This window comes from Macrobrachium nipponense, chromosome 49 (genome assembly GCF_015104395.2).
Source record: "Macrobrachium nipponense isolate FS-2020 chromosome 49, ASM1510439v2, whole genome shotgun sequence".
NCBI classification, from domain to species: Eukaryota; Metazoa; Arthropoda; class Malacostraca; order Decapoda; family Palaemonidae; genus Macrobrachium; species Macrobrachium nipponense.
The window spans coordinates 8,176,415-8,198,661 of record NC_087224.1 but is presented as its reverse complement, the minus strand read 5'-3'; the positions used below and the strand labels follow the sequence as shown (position 1 = coordinate 8,198,661).

The 22,247-nt window shown below is 39.8% G+C and overlaps 1 protein-coding gene across 6 annotated transcripts in view; it reads left to right on the top strand.

Moving 5' to 3' along the window:
• Window positions 1–20,288, top strand: part of LOC135205301 (mucin-3B-like) — a 178,236-nt gene extending 157,948 nt beyond the window's left edge. For 3 of the 6 annotated variants that reach the window (XM_064235720.1, XM_064235719.1, XM_064235715.1), the window contains 12 exons: window positions 4,611–4,793; window positions 5,153–8,408; window positions 8,550–8,788; window positions 9,184–9,505; window positions 9,637–9,759; window positions 10,092–10,201; window positions 10,593–10,727; window positions 11,762–11,899; window positions 12,918–13,324; window positions 13,590–13,704; window positions 15,644–15,721; window positions 17,081–20,288. In XM_064235720.1, coding sequence (XP_064091790.1) covers window positions 4,611–4,793; window positions 5,153–8,408; window positions 8,550–8,788; window positions 9,184–9,505; window positions 9,637–9,759; window positions 10,092–10,201; window positions 10,593–10,727; window positions 11,762–11,899; window positions 12,918–13,324; window positions 13,590–13,704; window positions 15,644–15,721; window positions 17,081–17,164 — 5,190 coding nt within the window. In that variant the 3' untranslated portion in view covers window positions 17,165–20,288. The remainder of the gene's footprint in view (window positions 1–4,610; window positions 4,794–5,152; window positions 8,409–8,549; window positions 8,789–9,183; window positions 9,506–9,636; window positions 9,760–10,091; window positions 10,202–10,592; window positions 10,728–11,761; window positions 11,900–12,917; window positions 13,325–13,589; window positions 13,705–15,643; window positions 15,722–17,080) is intronic. The other 3 variants (XM_064235716.1, XM_064235718.1, XM_064235717.1) reach the window with 3 other exon arrangements.
• The last annotated feature ends 1,959 nt before the right edge of the window (window positions 20,289–22,247 follow it).

Here is a 22,247-nt window from a genome sequence, read left to right as displayed (position 1 = left end):
TACCGGCAGTTGCTGCTATAAATTACACGTGACATATTCCAGTTTATTCTATGGTTATGTTCATTTATATGATTGAAAATAGCCGAGTTCTGTTGTCCATACCTAACTGACCGTTTGTGTTGTATTAATCTCTGGGGAAGTGATTTACCTGTAAATCCGATGTAAGATTGGTCACAGTCCTGGCATGGGATCTCATATACCCCAGAGTCTTTGGGCGATGTCTTTTGTTGGACGTTAATCAGGGATTTGGCTAAGGTATTTGGGTAGGTAAATGCAAAAGGGTTGGATTTCCCAAGGGTGTGAGTTACTCTCTTAATCGTCTCCAGGTGGGGAATTTTTATTTTATTGTTGGGTGTGTCTCTGGTCTTGTCTTTAGGGGGTCGGTAGAAAATTACGTTTGGCTTTTTGAATTGCTTTCTCAATTATATGGTCAGGATACTTTAAAGATGAAAGTTGCTTGCGAATTAGTTCAAATTCTTTTTCCAGGAAATCTGGGGAACAAATTCGTAAGGCTCTTAAGAATAGGTTGCTAGCTAGACCTATCTTGATAGTATTGTCATGATAGCTAAAGTAGTGAATATATGAAAGTGAGAAACGTTGGTTTTCTGTATATGGTAAATTTGTATTCTGTCGTGTCTCTGATTATTAAACATCAAGAAAAGGAATTTTGTTGTCTGTTTCCCATTCAACTTTAAATTTGATGCTGGGCACTAATGCGTTTAATTTTGAGAGGAATTCATTAAAATTACCCCACTTATTATCCCAAAATGTTAGTATGTCATCCACGTATCTCATCCACAGCATGTTTTTGGGTTTTATTGCATTTATTACTGTAGTTTCAAAGTATTCCATGTACAGATTGGCTAAAATAGGACTTAAAGGACTACCCATACTACACCCGAATTTTTGCTTGTAGAATGATTCCCCGAATGAATACGTTTATTAGATGCCACATAATTCAACTAACTTTATTATTTTGTCAAGTGCCAAAGGGAAATGATCTGAATAGGGGGATAATTTTTCCCTTAAAAACTGAAGAACGTCCTGTACTGGTACTTTTGTGAATAGGGAGTCTACGTCAAGACTTAAAAGTTTTATGTTGTGAAGTGGTATATGTGCTTCTCTGAATTTGTGACAAAAGTCTTCCGAATGTTTGATGTGACTGGGAGAAAAAGTGCCTAAAAAGGAGAAAGGAGGCCAGCTAACCATTTAGAAATTTTGTAATTGAAAGCTCCGGCGCATGAAACGATGGGTCTGAATGGAAGATTGTCTTTGTGAGTTTTGGGAAGACCATAAAAGTAGGGTAATTTAGGATTAATTACTTTAAATTTCTCTAATAGTTCAATACTCTTTTTGTCTTGGCCAATTAATCTTACTTTCCGAAAAAATTCTGTGGGAACGTTCTGGAGGGGATTTTTCGTCAGTTTTTCGCAAGTATTTTTGTCGCTAAGGAGCTGGTTGACCATATAATTGAGAAAGCAATTCAAAAAGCAAACGTAATTTTCTACCGACCCCCTAAAGACAAGACCAGAGACACACCCAACAATAAAATAAAAATTCCCCACCTGGAGACGATTAAGAGAGTAACTCACACCCTTGGGAAATCCAACCCTTTTGCATTTACCTACCCAAATACCTTAGCCAAATCCCTGATTAACGTCCAACAAAAGACATCGCCCAAAGACTCTGGGGTATATGAGATCCCATGCCAGGACTGTGACCAATCTTACATCGGATTTACAGGTAAATCACTTCCCCAGAGATTAATACAACACAAACGGTCAGTTAGGTATGGACAACAGAACTCGGCTATTTTCAATCATATAAATGAACATAACCATAGAATAAACTGGAATATGTCACGTGTAATTTATAGCAGCAACTGCCGGTACAAGAGTCAAATGATGGAATCGGCCTTAATAAAAAAGAGAAGCAGGTAATGAACATCTCAAAAGGGAATTGGACATCGGACATCGTCGACGCAGTGTTCATTCAACCAACGCTTAAGAAGATTAAAGGAAGATTATCAGCGGGGGTGACCTAAATTGGCTTTCTTGTGGACGAATCTCTTGGTATAAATACCACCTTTTCTGTAAACTTTTCTCATTCATATACCTGAAGAGAGAGACAGCAGTCTCTGAAATATAGTACTTTTCTCTCTACATTTTGGTGTTTTTATGGGCTCCTTTTATTAGATGGAATTCTGTTGTTACAGAACACTTTTACCAGTCATATACATATATATATATACTTATACATACATATATATATATATATATATATAATATATATATATATATATATATATATATATATACATACATATATATATATATATATATATATATATATATATATATATATATATATATATATATATATATATGCCCTTGTCTCTGTATATTTCTAGTTGCTGTGACCATGTCTTGGTAATAAGACGAAAGTACTTACCATCTCAACTGTTTCAATATTCCTCCGTGGCTGTAACTTTGTTCACATATATATGTTTGTATGTATGTAAGCATTAATGTTTGAGTAACATATTTCAACAGGTGCCTATTCAATATGTGCAGTTGTTTGTTAATCATCAGTATTGAGGTTTTAGTCTCAAATGTTCTTTACCATACTTCTACTTTGTTTTACTGTTTAATTTTACTCCGTAACGATGTATGGACGATGAAAGATAATGTTGAGGGAATGAAGAGTATCTAAAATCATTAGATCAGTTATTTTCACAGTTGAAGGATGACCTCGGCGTGCTACTAATTCACCTATGTTTTAAAAACATACCAACTTTAGCATAACAACTCTCAAGTACATGAACATGTACTACTTCTTAGTTATTTAAAACGAGACTAACCGTCAACTCTCATACTTAACCTCAAATTAGAACAAGCCTTCACCTAATTTCCACGTATGTAGATTATACTTATTCACAGACAGACAACTGTAATGAACGCTTTCTTTATCTGCAGCTATTTACCATGTGACATGACTTTCACGACTCTTTACTAACCCATACTGACAGGTGAAAGTTGGTCCTGTGTTCTCCAAAACCAAGAAGACTGATTATAATTCATTTAGAGGTCGATCTCGTTCCGACGACTTTTCTGGACTGCATAGTCCACATAATCATACACCCCCAGTCCAGACACGGAATCCAGAAGATAGAACTAAAAGTGATACTATACAAGGTCCCTCAGGTCAAAAACCTGACTGGAGCGATAAGATGAGTCCACTTCACAATGCCGCGCTCAGTGGAACACAGAGATCTCTTCCTGCCACAAGACGCTCGGAGATGCTCCTCTCTAGAAAAAGTGCTTCAAAATATTCTGATGAGGTTCCCAAATCTCTTGACAATAAGGTCTCTTTTGTACTGAAAGAAAATGTTTTGGAAGAAATGGAGGAACTGAGTCGCAAATCTAGGAGACTGTTGTGGCCTGAGAATTTGCAGCATGTAAACATGACAAAAGTATTTTCATATCTCATTAGACATTATCTAACAACTACGACTTACCTGACTAGACTGGTTGGTTCAGGAGACATGACCCGTTTTGTGACAAAGGCTAATTATGTGACTTACGACCTAGGTCGCCTCATGCATCCTTACACACCAAGTGTCACAGCAGAGGTAAAAAATGATTGGAAGTCAAAATCATACCTTTTCAGTAGCCTGCACTTTTGTCACCATGACTGATGCCATTACTCTGTGTTAAAGGATACCTTTTAAACATCTGGAGTGAATTTACTCTCCCTGAGAGATCTCTAAATTTTGAGATCAGTCCATTGCACATCACGGTTCGACTGCTTTTGTTTTCCATGGGTGTGGCCTATCACATCTAGTAGTAAAGCACTCAAAAAATGTTGAAACCCCCACCTATAAACAAATCAATAATTCAACAAATACATAAATTGCTAACTTACTCAACCTAATCTGATGGGAGAATTAAATTCTTGAACAACGTCAGATTTATTTTTCTGCAGTTGGGGAAACATAAAGAAACTGATGTTTGAGGTTGTTCACTACAGGAATGCAGCAGTAAAGTTTCACAGCAATTACATTCACCTTCTTGAATTGATTCTTCATCTGCGTACTTTTCTAACCTATTAGTAGACTAAACAAATAAAAGAATCACTCAGTAGACAAAGCACTTCCTAATCACTAACAGAGTAATGACCTTACTGTAGCCTCTGCGAGCACTCGGAATGCACAACGGCACTTAGACAGTCACAGGAGAGAAAAAGACACTGATTCATAACATTGCCTCCACTTTTTAGCTTTCAGAGATGAAATCGTGTATATATGTTTATTTAACTTTTCTGTCTAGGAGGAATCTCCAATCCTAACTCACTGTAAATCGTTCTAAATAAGATTAATGTATTAGATACAGGGGAAGATGGCAAGACTTTATGCACCATTTGCTGAAGATTTATTTTGCCTTGGATGTTGAAATCTAGGATATAATCAAGGTAGATAAAATAGATAGAACCTGGGGCCACAACACTTATTCATGAGCTGTCAAGTAAAATGATGCATCAGAATGAATTTTAAGGGTATATTATGCCAAAACTAATATCATTATGATCTGAACCACTTCCCTTTTTACCAGGTAACTCAAGTTACTGGTGGTGATGATGGACTCCACCAGACCAACACATACTTCACCACTTACACATACTACAACACGCTGCTCGCTGCCAACAAGCCTTTTGTAATCACAAGCAAGCAGACAGTCGAGAATATAGTGACGGTGCCAATTCCTGATAACGGAAACTTTATTGAACGCACTGAGGTGAGGGAGATTGTTGTATGCATATTTTTTTTATTAATAATTTTATACTTGTTTATTTTACTGTGTATGACTTTTTTTTGCTTCCTCAGTAATCTGCAGTAACTCAGTTTAATTCTATCTTAGTTTGAGTGCACCTAAGCGCATGCATCTTTTGATTGTAAGGTAATGATTGTATCACTAGATTAAGTATATAGTACTTGAGATATAAATCAACAGCTGACTTTGTGAATATATAGGCAGAAATACGTTATGATAAAAGAACATAATGAAGAGAGAATATGAGAGAAAGTAATGTAATCTGCATTTAATTATTGTAATTATATTTATTAATATAAACATATCTTTTTTTGCCTTTGCAGGTTATCTTTGATACCCAGACATATTATACAACTCACACGTTTACACAGACTGTCGACGAAAGGATAGTCACTTCTGAAGAGGTTCTTACTCAGGTTGTCATCACAGAGGCCCCATCTGTTCAAAGAGCAACTATACAGCCCACATATTCATCTATCCTAACCAAGACTTACTTTACAACACTGACCTATTATAACACGGCTCTCAGTGGAGATACAACTGTTGTTAGTACAGACACGGTTGTTTCATCTGAAGTGATAACTGAAACCACTTACATAACTGGCACTCAATCTCTTGGTTTAGGAGGCTTCACCCTCACTACTGGCCCCTCACTTCAACCAGCATCAGTCAGCTTGGATGAAGAGGATCTCATCCTCTATGCAACAAAAACAATTTACACAACTCTCACTTATCTCACAACTATTCTTGAAGGCAGTGAAACAATCACTGCTTCAAGAATTGAGGTCTCATCTAATGTGCTTACAGAGCCCTTGACGTCTGCCCTAAGTTCTGAAGAACTCATGTCCCTGAAAAGCTCATACCTCAGTGGACAAGTGACTTCAACTGGTGAATTTGCTACAGAGCCCCAAACATTATCATACATGAAGGTAGGAGATAATGTATATAAGCAGTTCCGTACATTCTTTGCCACCTTTACACATTACACCACATTGGCTGGTGGTGTTGTAAATTCAAGAGTGGAAACTCAAACAAAGGTGCTTACCTCTGTTATTACAACAACAGCCATCCCAGCTTCCCTTCTTATTAATCCAACATTGTCCAGCACAGCATTTATTGGAGTAACAACCACAGGCTTCTTAACTCCTGGGCTCGGATCATCTATCCAGTTAGATCCTTCTTACCTTTCTTCATTGAAAAGTTCTTTCTTGGCTTCTCAGTCTACAGCTCTCTCTAAACCTGAAGACAGTGAAGGTGTGCAAGCAACAGTTTTAGTTGAGGAAGGTGACAAGGCATCAGGAACTTTAGTTGTCAGTGACTCAACGACATCAGCAACTTTACTTGTCCGACCAACTGATGAAGCCTCAACATCCATTTTGAGTGGCCAGACAGTGGTTATCTTTGACTCGGCTTTCTTAGCATCTCTTAAATCTTCTTTCTTGGCTTCACCTTCTGTATCCTTTGCAGTAAATCCTTCACCTATCGTAACCTCAGAAGTTCTCGATTCCTCAGCCATTCTGACAGCAACAGGAGAAATGACAACACTAGGGCCAGAAGGTTCAGATGGTGGTGATGACCTTGATACAGGATCTGAAACTCCTCTCACCGTCCGGCCTGCAGTTATCCCAGTACCTGCTGCAGGTGTTATTCCTGCTGCTGGTGTTGTATCTGAGGGCAGCAGTGGTGCTGTTTCATCAAATGCTGCCCCAGCTCTTGCTCCTTCAACAGAATCTTCTGATGGTTCTGGTGGCCTGGATGGAGTTAGCATTACTGGTTCCAATGAAAATGGATTAAATATTGATCTTGGCCCCATGTTGACTGCAGTTGCTGGAATTTTACGAAATAACCTCAACAGTCAACTGGCAAGTGGAAAATCTGATGAAAATCGTAGAAAGGTTAGCACTCCTCTTCGACCATCCAATACTATTATTGCAGCCCAAAGAGAACCTTTGCTAATTCCAGTAGGTGGAGTAGGAGCTTCTCTCAGCAGTTCACTAGACCAAACTGAAGGCGCAGAGCATGTGTTCATTCCTCTAAGGAGGCCATCATCTGTTGTTCAAGGTCAGCCTAGGTTCCCCTCTCGACCTACCTCAACTCAAGAACCTGTTATTAACTTTGCCAGCATTTTCCCTGACCTACCTCGTCCAAATGTGCTTAGTGTATCTGTTCCCACTGATGTGAAAGACATGGAGCGCTTTGGCCCTACATTCCATCCGCCAAGTACTCAAGCAGGCTTCACGGCTATGACAGAGGAATCTTTTGGACCAACTCGAGTTTCTGTGATTTCTGGTTCTCAAACCATCTTCTTTGGAGGTGTTGATATCAAGGATCTCCCACCTCCTGGTCAACCAGCATCTGTAACAGATGAAGATCGTACTACTGTTGTTTTACAGCCTAGTCAACCAGTTTTGATTGAAGAAACAAGACCTGTTCCTATACCGATTCGTGTGCCATCACACAGTAACAATGGAATTGTCACTTCTGAGGTAGCAACAGCACACCTTCAGGATCAAATAGGTTCTTTTAACTCACATCCAGATATTATATTTAATAGACCCTCACCAAAAATGCCCCAGCCATCAAGGATTGGGCCTCAGACCATTGTTAGTATTGAGGGAGATAACAGAATTGTGCGGACACAGGTTATACAAGCTCAGTCAATTGATGAATATCGCCCAGAGCAACCAGTAATTGTTTCTCCAGTTAAAGGAGAGTTTGTTCTTCAGTCCACAGTTGGTGTTGGCATAATTTCGGGGGGAAATGATGATACTAGACCTCAGCCTCCACCAGGGTTAGAAGGAACTAGTTTAACAGGTTCTGAAACTGTTTTGATTGGTCAAAGTACTAACAACGGTCGCACAACTGTTGTCAGGGGATCCTCAACTGTCTTATCTGGAGCCACAACAATATTTGGATCATTATTCACAAGACCAGCACAAAACAATGAACCACTAGGGGGCGATCTGACATCTTTTGTCAGTGGTCCAAGTGGTATCTCCACACGAGTCATCACTCGTGTAGAAACATCGGCAAGGATCATCACTGCTACTCATACTGACATCATATTCACAAGAGGCCTTACTTCTACTTTAACACAAGTAATTCTTAGTACTCTGCCACTGCGAACTATTGTTACAACTATTGTTGGTACATCTACCAGTGTCAACTACGTATCTGCAACAGTTGATGGACATGTACCAAAACTTAACAATAATTTCCATGAGGATGATCCCACAACATACCCACCTGGATCACCATTTGATCCTGCCAATTATCCATCATTCCCACTTGACCCGCGCCCAGTTGAGGAGGAGGATCTTCACCTACCAGGAAGTGCTGAAGTAGTCCTTAATGAAGCCAGTCTTGGTATTGCTGAGGACAATGAAATCAGTCGTGTCATTGAAAGCCAAAGTCCAGATCAGGAAATAAATGTAGGAGGACCTGTACGTGCCCCTATTTCAAAATGTAATCCTCAGTGCTCTGCAACCCGTCAAGAAGTCTGCAAACTTATCAGGGGAGTTCACTCTTGCGTCTGTCGTGCTGGATATTCCAGAAGAAATGGATATGACTCTTGCAAACGTAAGTCTTTTATACTATTAATCTCTGTTCCTCATTGAAGAAAATCAGTTTTTATATCTCGTTTGATTACTCTTGCTAATAGTTTGACGTCAGTTTGTAGAAGAGAAACCAAAACATCATTAACCTGAGTTTTTCCCACAGCATCTGTTGCTTACAACATCCAACTTCTTTTGGATGGAATGAGCGATGGTCGGTTAGTGTTTGATCCTGTCCTTCATAACATCTCACATCCAATTACTCAAGACCTCGCTGACATAACCATTCATGGGCTGGATGGAGCCCTGATGGCATCACAGCTTGGACCACATTACCGCTCTGCCACAGTCACCAAATTCACTGATACAAGAGATATGGCTATACCTGCTTCTGGTCACCCCACGGTATGTACTGTTGTTAGCTACTTGCATATACTATATGTAGATTTTTAAAAAAGAATTCCCAACATTCCATATGGAGAAATAGCAAGTACTAAAGTGAAAGAAGACCATTACAACAAGTTTATGTTTTTGTAAACTTACACTTGTAAACACTCTAGATAAATGACAATGCAGTAACTGAAAGGATTAAAAGCTAAGCAGCCCTAGTAAAACAATTTCATTCAATGGTAAAAGCAGACTGTTTATCGTTGTATCTAAACAAAAGGCCCAGGCTCTAACACTGACCAGGACAGATGTAATTATCATTTATTATTGCCCGTGCGTGTAAGTTATTCCAGAGCATAGTGAATTCATATATACACCTCTATATATTAACAGCTTAGATCTTACTTCTTCAGGAACGAGGAGTCGTTGCTGAGATCAAGGTAGAGTTAATGAGGCCAGAAGAGGACGAAGAGGAAAAGCTGATTACCGAGTGGATGTTACAAAAGACGCTCGAATCCTCCCTGAAGGCAAGCAACTATTCTCTAGGAGACAGCGAAATCTTCGCCAATAGAGAAGTGGCAGTCTTGGCCTCGCAGGACTTTGACGAATGCTCCCACGAGGACCACAACGACTGCTCCCACAATGCTCACTGTTCCAACACAGCGGGTTCGTTCCTCTGCATCTGCAGAGATGGCTTTAAGGACATGGGCGACATGCCAGGAAGAGAATGTGCTGGTATGTAGCTTAAATCCTAATTCGAATGCTTCCCGAGTTTTGAATCTCTTCATGATATCTCTTCTTTGGCTGGTTACAGGAAAACATTTGTCACATCCTTATAATACTAATTTTTTTTATTTTCTTTGCAGTCCAGACTGAGCAATGCTCCTTCTGTAACTACCAAGGGGAATGCATCACCAAAGTAGATGGAACCAAAGGTTGCCGATGTTCACAGTGGTTCAGCGGAGAAAAATGTCAAATAAACCTTCGAGGTAAGGCTTCCTTTTTAAGAAATATGATTTCATCATCTGAAAGTGGATTAAATCTCATAATAATTCAACAAACCACGAATATCAAAAATTTTCAATATGTGTATTACTTAATTTACTGTACAACAACAGTCCTTATGTGTCCTATTAGTTCCTTGATCTGCATAATTAGGACAAACAATTTTACTAAATGTTAATGATTGTTTTTTTATTTCTTGCAGCGTTCCTTATTTATAAAGGCAAAAATATCATCATTTACACACAATATAATTAATCTAACTAGCTGAAGCTATGTATATCTTTGTGACTGATCTCCACTCTCATTATTTTTTCAGTGATGTTGATCGCCCTGGTGACCATCGGTTCGCTGTTGGTTCTTCTTCTGTTCCTGTGTCTTGTTCTCTGTTGTCTCAGGTCAAGAAGAAGTGCTAATTCACTTCGTCAGGTCAGTGAACTCTTAACTTATGCAATTTTATGGCTTCTTCAGTCACATGAATGGAAGGTACTCCAGCTGAAGTGAGTCTCATTTGGGTAATGATATACTTAGATCTGTTCAGAGCATTTTCTTGAAGTATAATTAATACTTGTCTACAGATCTTGTTAAGTTTTCCGAAATGGCAAATGCAATTGCCCTCCGATCCTGTGAGATGGATTTTAGTGGAGATTACTGACTGACTGACAAAAAATGAACTAAAAATTTGTTACTAAATAGGACTGGTCTACAAAGTGATTAGTATCAAAACAATATTGCCACTATAAGAAAAACTGAGAATTGACACATTTATTGGATTAAGAGCATTTATACCATACAGAGTCCTCATATGCCTGTTTCACAGGTGGTTGGTGCACCTACATTCTTGAGGGCAAGAGGAACGGGTATGGCAAGCACTCTAGACCGACGGGCAATGATACACGAGACTTCTTCAGAGAGTTCCATGGACCATCCTCGGATTCACGGCACATCTTTCTTGGTTAGCAGCGTTCCATGCTATTTGTGTAGAGCCTATTAGTAATTTGGTGCCAAACATTACACCAGGTAGCTTATTTTTTCTTTTATCTTGTTGCAAAGCTTAAGATGATGGCACACAACCAGCGACAGTACTGTCTATGGTTAAGAACCATTCTACTGTAGCAGTAAGAGATTACAGGATGATAAGGGCAGAACTTTTTGCTCTGGGAACTAATTTAGGTCTCTGGTGGTTGTCTAACCTACCTCAACCTAGTAGTACTTACTGGTACATCTCACTTCAAAAGTTGGGCACTTCAGAGAACACAAACCGACCCCTGCCTATATCATCATCCAAACAAATAGACAGGTTTTGCCCTTCAGCTTTTATATACTAAGTAAAAACATGTTGCATTTGCCTCAGACTTGACAATTACTCACATGTGCAATTATATCATCAGCTTTAAGGCTTCATCTCAACCCAACAGACTGTTACTAACACCAACAGACAACACTGCCCTACGCCATCTTAGCCAGTTATCATGTGCATCTTCAATAACCAGTACAGATTGTTTACAGAATTAGGCGCCTTATCAGACCTTAACATGGTTTTGCTTTGCACAGTTACAGCCCTAGGATAATTCTAAAACTCATCTTCAGTCTTTCGGAATTTTAGATCATGTTGTATTAAGCATTTTTCATTTCCAAAAATTATCCTATCATATACCCACAACCAAAGCTGCCACATCTAATGCTTACTCTGTAGGAAAGCAATCACTCAATTTTTGTGCTTTGGCTATTGATCCACCAGGCTGCACTGGAATTTTCTCCCTGTTTCTGTAATTTCAGGTTTCTGTAACCTTCCATCTGTCTTTCAAGAGGCAGGTTCATCCATCACCTCTCTTGAATAGCTGGTTTGCTCTTTCCTCCCTCCCTGCTTTGTATTGTCTGTAGACGTCACTTAGATGGTGGTATTACTAAGGTGCTCTCTATCCTCTTGGCTTTCACAATGAACTAATTGGTGAATCCATCAACTAGTAATCATACCTAATTTTACAGGGCCCAAAACATCCTGAGAAGCCAGACCGACCCATGCGGCCTACTCGCTCGGAGATGAACGAGAGCCGGCAGTCCAACAACTCTTTTTCAGAGGATAGATCTGTAGGGGTGCATACCACCCTACCCCCCGTGGTGAGTGTATGTATCTTTCATTGTATACATGTGTATTCATGCAGCTGAGGATGGGCTTGACACTAACACTGGCCAGTCTGCTGGTATGTATTCTTGGAGGCTCATGCTTGACTGTTTGGTAGACTAATACAATTCTTTGTTATGGCTACGTATCAAGCTAATGAGTCTGCCTGATTGTGCCTGATCACTACATATGTAGAGGGACATAGCCCCATAATGTGAGTGTATGATGTATCCTTAGACTGCTGTATCTACTTTTTCACGCTCTTGTGGCAACAACTTATATAGGCTCGTTTTCACGTTTCTTTGGAAGTGCAACAGTGCCTTGCAATGGATAAGTAAGTTTGAATGCTTGGTAGACTAATGTAGTATCATACTGTTAGTTATGTCTTTAGAGGAGTGCATGCTTAACTGATTGTAGCTAAATACTTGACAGACATACACAGTACTTTCCTTTCTAGCATGCAAACTAGTAAGTGCTTGTTGAGTGTTTCAATCTAAGGTGGCTGGTAGTCTTATCAATGAGAAGCACATGAGTGTGCTCTAGCACTTGTTATACTGACGCCTCCCTTACGTATGAGCAGTGTCCTGGTAAGCCACTTGTGCAATCATGTGCTCAATTGTACATACATTTTTTAGGACTTAGCTGGTCTATTGTTTCGATACAAAAGCAGTTTAATCAAAATTCATAAAGTTTATAGATTTTGGTCATTGTTTTCTGATGATGACTCCTAGTTAGGGGAAGCAAGCCAGCTGTAAGAAAGTGTATGCATGTACGTATATGTGTGTGTGTGTGTGGGAAAGAGAGAGGATTAGTGACAGTGAACACGCCTTCTTCTGTGTTCATAAGAACATCCTAAGCACCACAGATCTTTTTATGTGGTTAAACTCTTGGAAAAGACTCTTATTGGCAATTATAAAGGTAGTATGTATTTGCCATAGCTGTGAGGTCTACAGTTGTTAAACCATAATAAGATGCTCGCTCAAAAACACAATTAAAGCACTGATCAATTTCCTTCCATAGCTGATACCGCGCGTCAAGGGCCCGGCACCTCGCCGTCCATCCGTGGTCAGCCGAGGCGAGAACGGCGAACCAAGGGTCATGATCGGAGCCGACGCCAGATCTGACCTGGCCAACTCCCAGCAGGCGTTCGTAGATCTCCTCGAGCAGGCTTCGGCCACTCTCCCGCCGAAGCACCAGGGACACACGAGCAGGAGAGAGAGCCTGAAGACCGCCTCTATCCACGGCAGCACCAACAGGATCAACCGCTCCAGGTCCCACTCCAGGGAACATCTCAATGACAGCTTCCTCCACCATCAACTTCCTCCAGGGTCCATCAGGTCCAGATCGTCCGACAGGCTGCATCACGGGAGCAGCCATGACTTTAACTCGGAATTCGGCGTCAGCTTCTCCTTCAGAGATGGAGAGAGGTAAGCACTAGACATATGAGGTCATTCAGCGCTCAGACGGAAATTGATGGTCAAAAGGTCTCTGAAAAAGGTCAAAGGAGGAAAACCTCAGGGCATTTGCACAATAAATGTGAGAAGGTGGATAGCAAGATGGAAGAAAGATTATGAACAGAGGTACAGTAAAATGAGTGAAACGGCTTATTATTATTATTATCATTATTATTATTATTATTATTATTATTATTATTATTATTATTATTATTATTATGATTTATTTCTTTTTCAGAACGATGAGCGAGGCTCGTTCGTATGACGAAACCACAGTTCGACCACCCATTCGGACGATGGGAGCTGAGAGTTTCTATTCGTCAAAAGCCCTCTCTTCGCAACATATATCAGATGTAAGTTGAGAGAGAGAGAGAGAGAGAGAGAGAGAGAGAGAGTGAGTTTGGCAGCCTTAAAAAGATTTCACATTAAAGTCAAGACAAGTATTATAACCTTTACTAAACATGTGCAAGTACACACACACAATGAGAGAGAGAGAGAGAAGAGAGAGAGAGAGAGAGAGAGAGAGAGAGAGAGAGAGAGAGAGAGACTGGATACTCTTGAAGAATACATATAACCTATGTAGGAAAATGAAAATAATAATACAATGAAATTCAATGAAACAAAGAGAGAGAGAGGAGAGAGAGAGAGAGAGAGAGAGAGAGAGAGAGAGAGAGATTATATGATCATGAAATGTTAAATATTCAAAGCTTGGTATTCAATCCTAAACTTAGATAAGATTCCTGCAAAACCTAGAAATAGATCAAATCACCATTTAAACAAACTGAAACATATTTCTGCTCCTAAACCAGTCATTCATTTCAGCATCTTTCCTACACTACTATAGTGGCTGCCCTGAAGAATCTATCGCTAAGTACGATTAGACAACTAGTGACTTGAAACTGCGCCATTTGAGACATGTTTGAAGGCACCTTTTGGCATCTTGAGACCAAACTTTGCATCCAGCAATTTATATCGGCAGAAAAATTTATTTCATATGCATCGGTATGAAGAGAAATGGTCCAAACACTGAAGAACCAGAACCTTAATTCAACACAATGTTAAACAAATATTAGCTCCTTGGTGCAAAGTTTAGCAGGCCTCAGTTTTGCAACAATACAGAAGCAAAGGGCAAAGTAGTAGACAGTTTGACAGACCTGATTTTTCCACCAGTACAGAAAGATTATTATTATTAACTACCGAGTGCCAAGTTTGACCTCCCTCGATTTTGCACCAATCTATAAACATCGATCAATCTGATGCAAAGTTTGGTGGCACGATGCCAGAGGAAGGATGCCAGGAAGGCGAACCTTGTGACATTGCTCTTAAATATATTTAGCCATCGTGACGACTTTGTGCCTGTGTAATGAATTCTTATTAAACGCAGATTCTTCCTTAAAGCACAGCTGCTGATGCCTCTTAGATCTGAGCAGGCAAATTGCACCAAAAATATAAATTAAAAAAATAAAAATAAAATTGTTCCTCTTTGAAATGTCTTATAAAGGAATTCTTGAACGCATGTCTGCATGGTATGAAATAATATTGATATTTTAGTGCTTCTTTTTCAAGTTTCCGTTTGAAATGCTTCCTTGCCCAGTTTTTTTTTTTTTTTTTTTTTTTTTTAGCGCGCATATTGCTTTCAGTTAGTAGTTAAATGATAGATCTATTCAGCCACAATCACTTTTGATTTCGACGAAAGAACACAGTCCATTGCTATGGTTCTGGTGAAAGTGGGTTTTCCTGCTGAGAAAAGAGTTAAGTTTCGTCATTCCTCAGTTACAAGCAAATTAGCCCTTCCCCCAAACACCTGAGACATTGAGGTTATGTTATTTATGTTCATGAAGATGATAATGTCACCAGAGGTAAAGTAGAGCGTCCAGTCAATATGAAATACTGCCTCAAGATGTCATGAATACATAACCACTACAATAAAGAATGATTTAAACTGAGAAAGACTTGTAGAATTATTATAGACGATATTCCCGTGAAGGGACAGAATCCAGACTATAATTATTCATCAACTCGTCCACTGTCAAAGCCAAACTTCCACTTCTCATATCTCTCGCTGCTGCTGCTTGGACGGAAGTGCTGAGAATCACTTCTCACGAGGTGGAAGGAGTCTTGTCTTGGCTCCCTCGTTTCTCCAAGCTGCGAAGGGAGTTCCCCCGCCCCCCACTCCCCCTTCCCTTGTAAAATGTCACAATCGCCTCTCTCTCTCTCTCTCTCTCTCTCTCTCTCTCTCTCTCTCTTTGTCGAGGACGTCCTCCTCACTCACGCTTTATCCTTACCACGTAGGAGCACCAGACGATGGCTGAAAGAGACGGCGGCTCGACTGTCGTTTACCCACAGACAGAACTCTACCGCCCGGTTCGTGTAAGTGACCCTCCTCCTCCACAGACCTCTTCCTCCTCCTCCTCCTTCTCCTCCTCCTACAAGAGATGCTTGGTGGTGTATACTCATTACCTTGGCACGGCAGCCCTCTCCAGGCTTCTTCCAGATCAGATCTTACGACTCTTTCGCTCTCCTGATCTAAAACCAGACAATTAACTCCTTTTCTCCTTTTCTTATCAGTGTGACAATAAATGTCTCTTTCTTTCGGTAATAGCATCTCCTTCCTGGGACCTTCGAGGTCAGATCTTGAGACCCTTTCATTTTCCTGATCTTGTGATTCTTGCATCTTTCCTGCCTGTGCCCTTATCTTACGTTTCTTATGAAGACTGACTTTTCTTTCACCATGGCATTACTACTCCCCCCAACCCCCTGGCTTCTTTGATATATCACTTTGGCGTCTTGGAGAGCAGATCTTAAGGCGGTTCTTTCATTTCATTTTCTTCATCTATCAATCATTCATTATCTCGATTTCTCCTCATCATTCTAGAGACGACAGTCTCCCTTTCTCTACTTGCCCTTTCTGTCGTCGTCGCTCTTTTGTTTTCCTGTCCTTTCGTGTGGATTCGTACCCTTGCGCATGTCTCTCTTCTTCTTCTTCTTCTTCTTCTTCTTCTTCTTCTTCTTCTTCTTCTTCTTCTTCTTCTTCTTTCTCAAGTCTCTGTCTCGTTGCGATCGAGATGATTCCCGGACACCTTCCTTCCTTCCTTCGACCGTTGCTGTATAATCAACCGTTTTCATCTCACAGTTGTAGTAGTACTAACGGACGGGATGCTGCATGACTTACGAATGAAACAAGTCAGTGTCGTTTTCTTTCAACACCTGGCTGGCCTCAGTAATGTCTCCTTTACAGTGATGTTCTGGGAATAAAATACCAAAATGAATATAATGATGATGATGTATGACACAGTCTATGCTTCTATATAGTTCGTTGTAGAAAAAAGTCTTTGTTTAATAGAATTGCTTTAATTAGATGAGTTTCAAAATTAAGTTTTTTTTTATTTTTGATGATAAGGAACTAATTATATAAATAAATGCTCTGTGACTGACCAGTCGTGCATTAATTCCTTCACTAGTCTGTCTTCTTAAGAATAATACAAGTACACACAAACTATACGGTACACACCATATACACACCAATATATATATATATATATATATATTATATATATATATATATATATATAAAGAAAAAGGTATATATATATATATATATATATATATATATATATATATATATATACATATATATATATACGTCCTGTAACTCCTTGTTGTCAACAGGAGTCATGACTTTGTTTGTGATCAACGAAGCCCACTAATCGTTCTAATCCACTTCCACAGGACACAGACTCCCTGAGCGACATGAGCGACCACCACTCGAAGGCGGCTTCCAGCAGAGCTGCCTCCAGAAGCTTCTTCTCTTGAAGCTCTTTCCTCAATTCACCTCCAGATGGCTCCCCAGATGGCTCTCTCTCTCTCTCTCTCTCTCTCTCTCTCTCTCTCTCTCGCGGGAATAGGGCCACCGGTGGGATTGCCTTCATGTCATCCAGGACCATTATATATAGGCCATTACTGACACTATGAACAGAACGCTAGTTTTAAGGAAGATAGTACTATTAGCGACGCGAGATCTGCGGAGGGCGGGGGGTGGTTGGCTCCTAATTGTTGTTACGTTAACTATTGTTATATGAGTCTAATTTAAAGCTCCTGGCGCTGTGTTGGTTGAGAAATGGGGATCATATATATCATGAAGGGTGCTAGTTCTGGGTGGACTTCGTCGTTAGCGCCATCAGCGGCTTCTTGAGAGTTCAAGACGTCAAGTTCCAAATAGCTCCCAAACTGACGTGAGACCGAGATTCGATCGACGTCGGCTCTATTTGTGACGAGGGGATATATGTGCAACGGTCTTCCGGAATGAATTCGTTGAATCAGACTTTGAGCTGGTCTGGAATGTCACGATAAGTGGAATGTTTTGATGTATGAGCCCTCAAGAGCCAATACCAGATGAGGAAAGCAGGAACTTTGATTACGAAGAGTTATACTCACTTTTTCTTCTTCCTCTGGGTTGTTCCCGAAGCGTCGTCGTCGTCGTCCTCCTTGAGTTCTTGCCGATCTTGGAAGAAGTTAAAGACGAAGAAGAAGAAGAAGAAGAAGAAGAATAACAAATCTCTGAGGGAGCTTTTCGTCCACTGAGAGAAGGCAATAGACAACCGACGCTTTCATCCAGTTCTGTTCTTAGTCTCCTCCCTCGGGTGAAATGGGTCGCAGAATTATTATTTCTTCTTCTATAAGAGAGAGAAAAGACTACTATATGTTTTGCTCAAGTCAGCTTCTTTTTTTCCAAATATTTATTTATTTGCATCCTTTTGTTGTTGTTGCGAACACCCCCCACCCCCCTCGTAAGACCAGGACATAGGTTAAACTATGCTCTTCTTATTCGAGGGATGCCCGTGTGAGGTCTTCCACCTCCATACTCATTATGTCCTCTACAGATACAGATATAGTGGAGTGAGAAAGCGCACTTATAGGCCTAACTCTCACTCAGTACTTGACTCTGTGTATACTACGTACAGGCTGGTGCGTAGTAGCGATTCGTTGACGGTCACGAGATATAACTCCTCTGCCATTAACGATTCTGTCATCTGTGCACAGAATATCGTTTCAACGTCCTGGATGTGACGTCACTGTGAAACGCAAATGTAACGCCTCTCTCTCTCTCTCTCTCTCTCTCTCTCTCTCTCTCTCTCTCTCTCTCTCTCTCTCTCTCTCTCTCTCTCTCTCTCTCTCTCAAGTTTTAAAATCTTGTCTTGAAATAATCTCATTATTCATACATAATTATAATCTATGACAGAAGTGCGACTCGGGAGCTGGAATACGACTGAGTTGAAGGCGACTTGTTTCGGTTTCCTTAAAATGATATCGTAGGTATTTCAGAAAAACAACTGACGACGCTCCTAAGCGATCAATTCCATACTGCCCCGCGTGACACTCCGGCCTCCCTAGTTGAATTCCTTCTCTCTCCATAGTAGTAGTACATACTTCCCAGTCTCCATAGCTGAGACTTCTGCCATAATTCCTCAGAACTTGATCATTTGTACATTTGATGTCACTGACCTCGATTATGAAGGCTGTCAGGGAGGACGTCATGCTTCCTGTATATATTATACGTAGCAAAATAGCTCCAATGACATCTCGAACGGGTGTCTAGAATTGGCGCTTCTCTTGTGACCTTCACATCGAATCCCGGACGCCGAGAGAGATTGTAAATACAGATTTGTATATAATTCTTAACCAATATTATTGATACTTGTCTGGCTGGTCCAAGCGAATTTCTATATATTTTGTGTCTAACTTTCTAACCAGCGAATAACTGCTGCATCGCCTGACGACCCCGTTAGATAGATATGAATCCATTCGGCGTTTCTACCGATTCGAGTTGTTATATCATCTGGAGTCTGCAAAGGATGAGCGTCAACAGGACGATTCCTTGTCGAACCTTGAAGAGAAAATGGCGGACTACCATTTCGATGCAGCTGAAGAGGAAGATATTCCAGCGGATGATTTAAAAAAGCTAAACCTGATCCAGATAATAAGGATAACATCTCGTCGGATCTCTGCGACGACAAAGAGATCCGCCCACAGAATTCGGTTGATAGACAGACGATGCCAAACTCAAGGCTTGATCCTCTAGTAACCTAACAAAGATACTATGTACTCTATATAGCATCTCTGTGACCTAGTTGAACCTCTATATATATATACGTCTTGTTCTGGTCTCAGACTATAAACATGTACAGTGAACTGATATTATTTCCTTAGAAAAATCATTAGACAGATTCCTTTAGATATTCATTTATTGAAGAAGGGGTCTTTTCCGTGATTTCAAAGATATATATGACTATAGAGGATGTATGTTTATATAAATAATACATGTAGCACACATATTCTGCCTCTACGATAAATATATTCAATTCCACAAGGAATGCGGTCTATACATTATGAATGCAAAGATGATCGTCGTACATTTAGGTGGGAAAAAGTGGAGGACTTAATCATCGAAAAGTGTTTTTAATGAATGTGGTTGTTTTGTAATTCCCAAGACGGACAATTAATTAATGTGCCAAATGGCAGGTTTTATCATTTCTTGGCCCAAAACATTGACTGCTGTGCCAGCGGGAGCAGCAGCAGCAGCAGCAGCAGCAGCAGAAGAAGAAGCCGCCGCCAAGTGTCTTCTTCAGTAGTTGTAGCAAATCACACTTGCATAGGAATACCTTCGTCGAGGCCGGCAGAGTTTCTATATATATACGTATAGGCCTACGCTCGATTCAGTCGCCATTCTTCCGCTGGGATGAAGATGACTGAGTTTTTTCTCTTTTTTTCTCTCTCTCTCTTTTTTTATATGTGAATATTTCTTAGGTCTAAGTCTGTTCATCATAATATACGTCATTGTATAACATGTTAACTAAAATAAAATATGTAATGAATATGCTATCAAAAGTGTATTGTACTTGCTCCATTTTATTAACAAATACATATAAATATTTTCTAAGTCGATGCCTGTTATTCACCTTTTTTCTATTTAATATATATATTTTTTTCCGAAGACTCCAGTCACCTCCCTCATTATAACTGATATAACCAATAGAAATTCTCATCAATACATAACCTGCTTAAATACTTCAGAACAGAGGAAGAAATTAGTATAGTCAAAGAAAAACAATTTAGGATCACTACCTATAGAGAGTTGAAGTCACCTTCGTCGCCATGGCAACGCCGACGCGCAATATTTTAACAGGCCGAAATAACGCTACCCCACCAAACCTCTGAACCCCCAACCCCACTTCCACCACCACCACCCAACGCCCCGTCATTTATAACTCTCTCTCTCTCTCTCTCTCTCTCTCTCTCTCTCTCTCTCTCTCTCTTTTAACATAGATAAGTGTAAAGTGTTATAAATAGGAACAAACAACTTCATGCCGGCTACATGCTACTTGGGAATAACACAAGTAGTGTAGAACAAAAGGAGGACCTTGGAGTCATTATTACCAAGGACTTAAAATCCACAAAACAGAGCATAAAAGCAGAGAAGTCACAGAAACTATACTCTGTTTTTTTTCAACTGTCCATCCGCCTGTGGTGTTTTTGTATGGTAACACTGCGTCCCTGGCTTTAGATAGTTACGCTATGTGTATGTTTTAGGTAAATAAAAGGATATCTGGGTGTACATTTGCAACTGAAAAGTGTTTTAATAATTTACTGTATGCGAATTACACCGTTAATATTCGAAATAGGATATTATTATAATCGTTGAATGTAAGCTGAATGTAACTGTCTAAAGCCCGGGACGCAGTGTTACCATACGCAAACACCACAGGCGGATGGACAGATGGAAAAAAACAGAGTATGGTGGGATACATAAAGAGGCAGTTCAAATACAGAAACAAGGAAACAGTGCTGCAGCTCTACACATCAATAGTTAGGCCCCATCTTCAATATGCAGTACAGTATAGGTCACCAACACTAAGAAAAGACAAAAATAGATTAGAAGGAGCACAAGCAAGAGCCACAAAGTTAATTCCATCCATCAGGCAAATAGATTACCGAAGACGACTAGAGAGCCTGAATATGTATGGCTTAGAAACGCGACGATTGTGAGGACAACTAATAGAAACATTTAAAATACTGAAAGGCAAAACAAAAGTAGATAGTAACCTATTTACATTAAACGAAAACCAGACAAGAAATAATGGATGGAGACTAGAACTGAAGAGATTCAAGAACGGTATATAATTTAAAAGTTTAAATTTATGAAGTTGAAACCTTATATTAAAGTAAATTTACGATAATGATGCATTAAATTTACAACAAATAAAGTGAATAACAAAAAAAGATAAGCAAATTTCAAACATTTAAAGGTTAAAATTTTAAAATTACAGAACTTAAAAGTAAATTATGACAAATTTAAAATGCATTACAAATAAAAAAAAAAAAATTCGAATTCATGACAAATTAAAAATGACAAAATATTAAAGTAAACTTATGACAAAGAAACTTGACCTGAAAAAATACCTCCTACTTCTTACCTGTTGATAAAGAGCAGCTTTACCAGGCTTGAAGGTTGACAGTTAGCAATGACCTCAAAAGTCAAAACTCGAACAAAAACATCCTGGAAGAGAGAACGCTCAAGAGCTCTGCAGAGCTTTAATATTTCTCGTAGATTTGGGCAGTTTACACAGCATTGGCAATAATATAGTGAAGTTCCAGTGTTCCCTTGCAGAAGCCCGGGGTTGAGTCCAACTTGACCAGCGAAGTGACAATCAATGGAAATCTCAAGCGCCAAAGCCAACTGTACTACTCTAGTGGGTGATAAACGATCCGTAAAAACTCCACAACAGGACCTATTACGATACGATGAATTACGGAGGAATTAAACTCCCGAGCAGCGCTGGACAAAGCTCCGTTTCCAATTCTCCATCCGTTTTCTTTGCTTGTTCACGAAACAAAAATA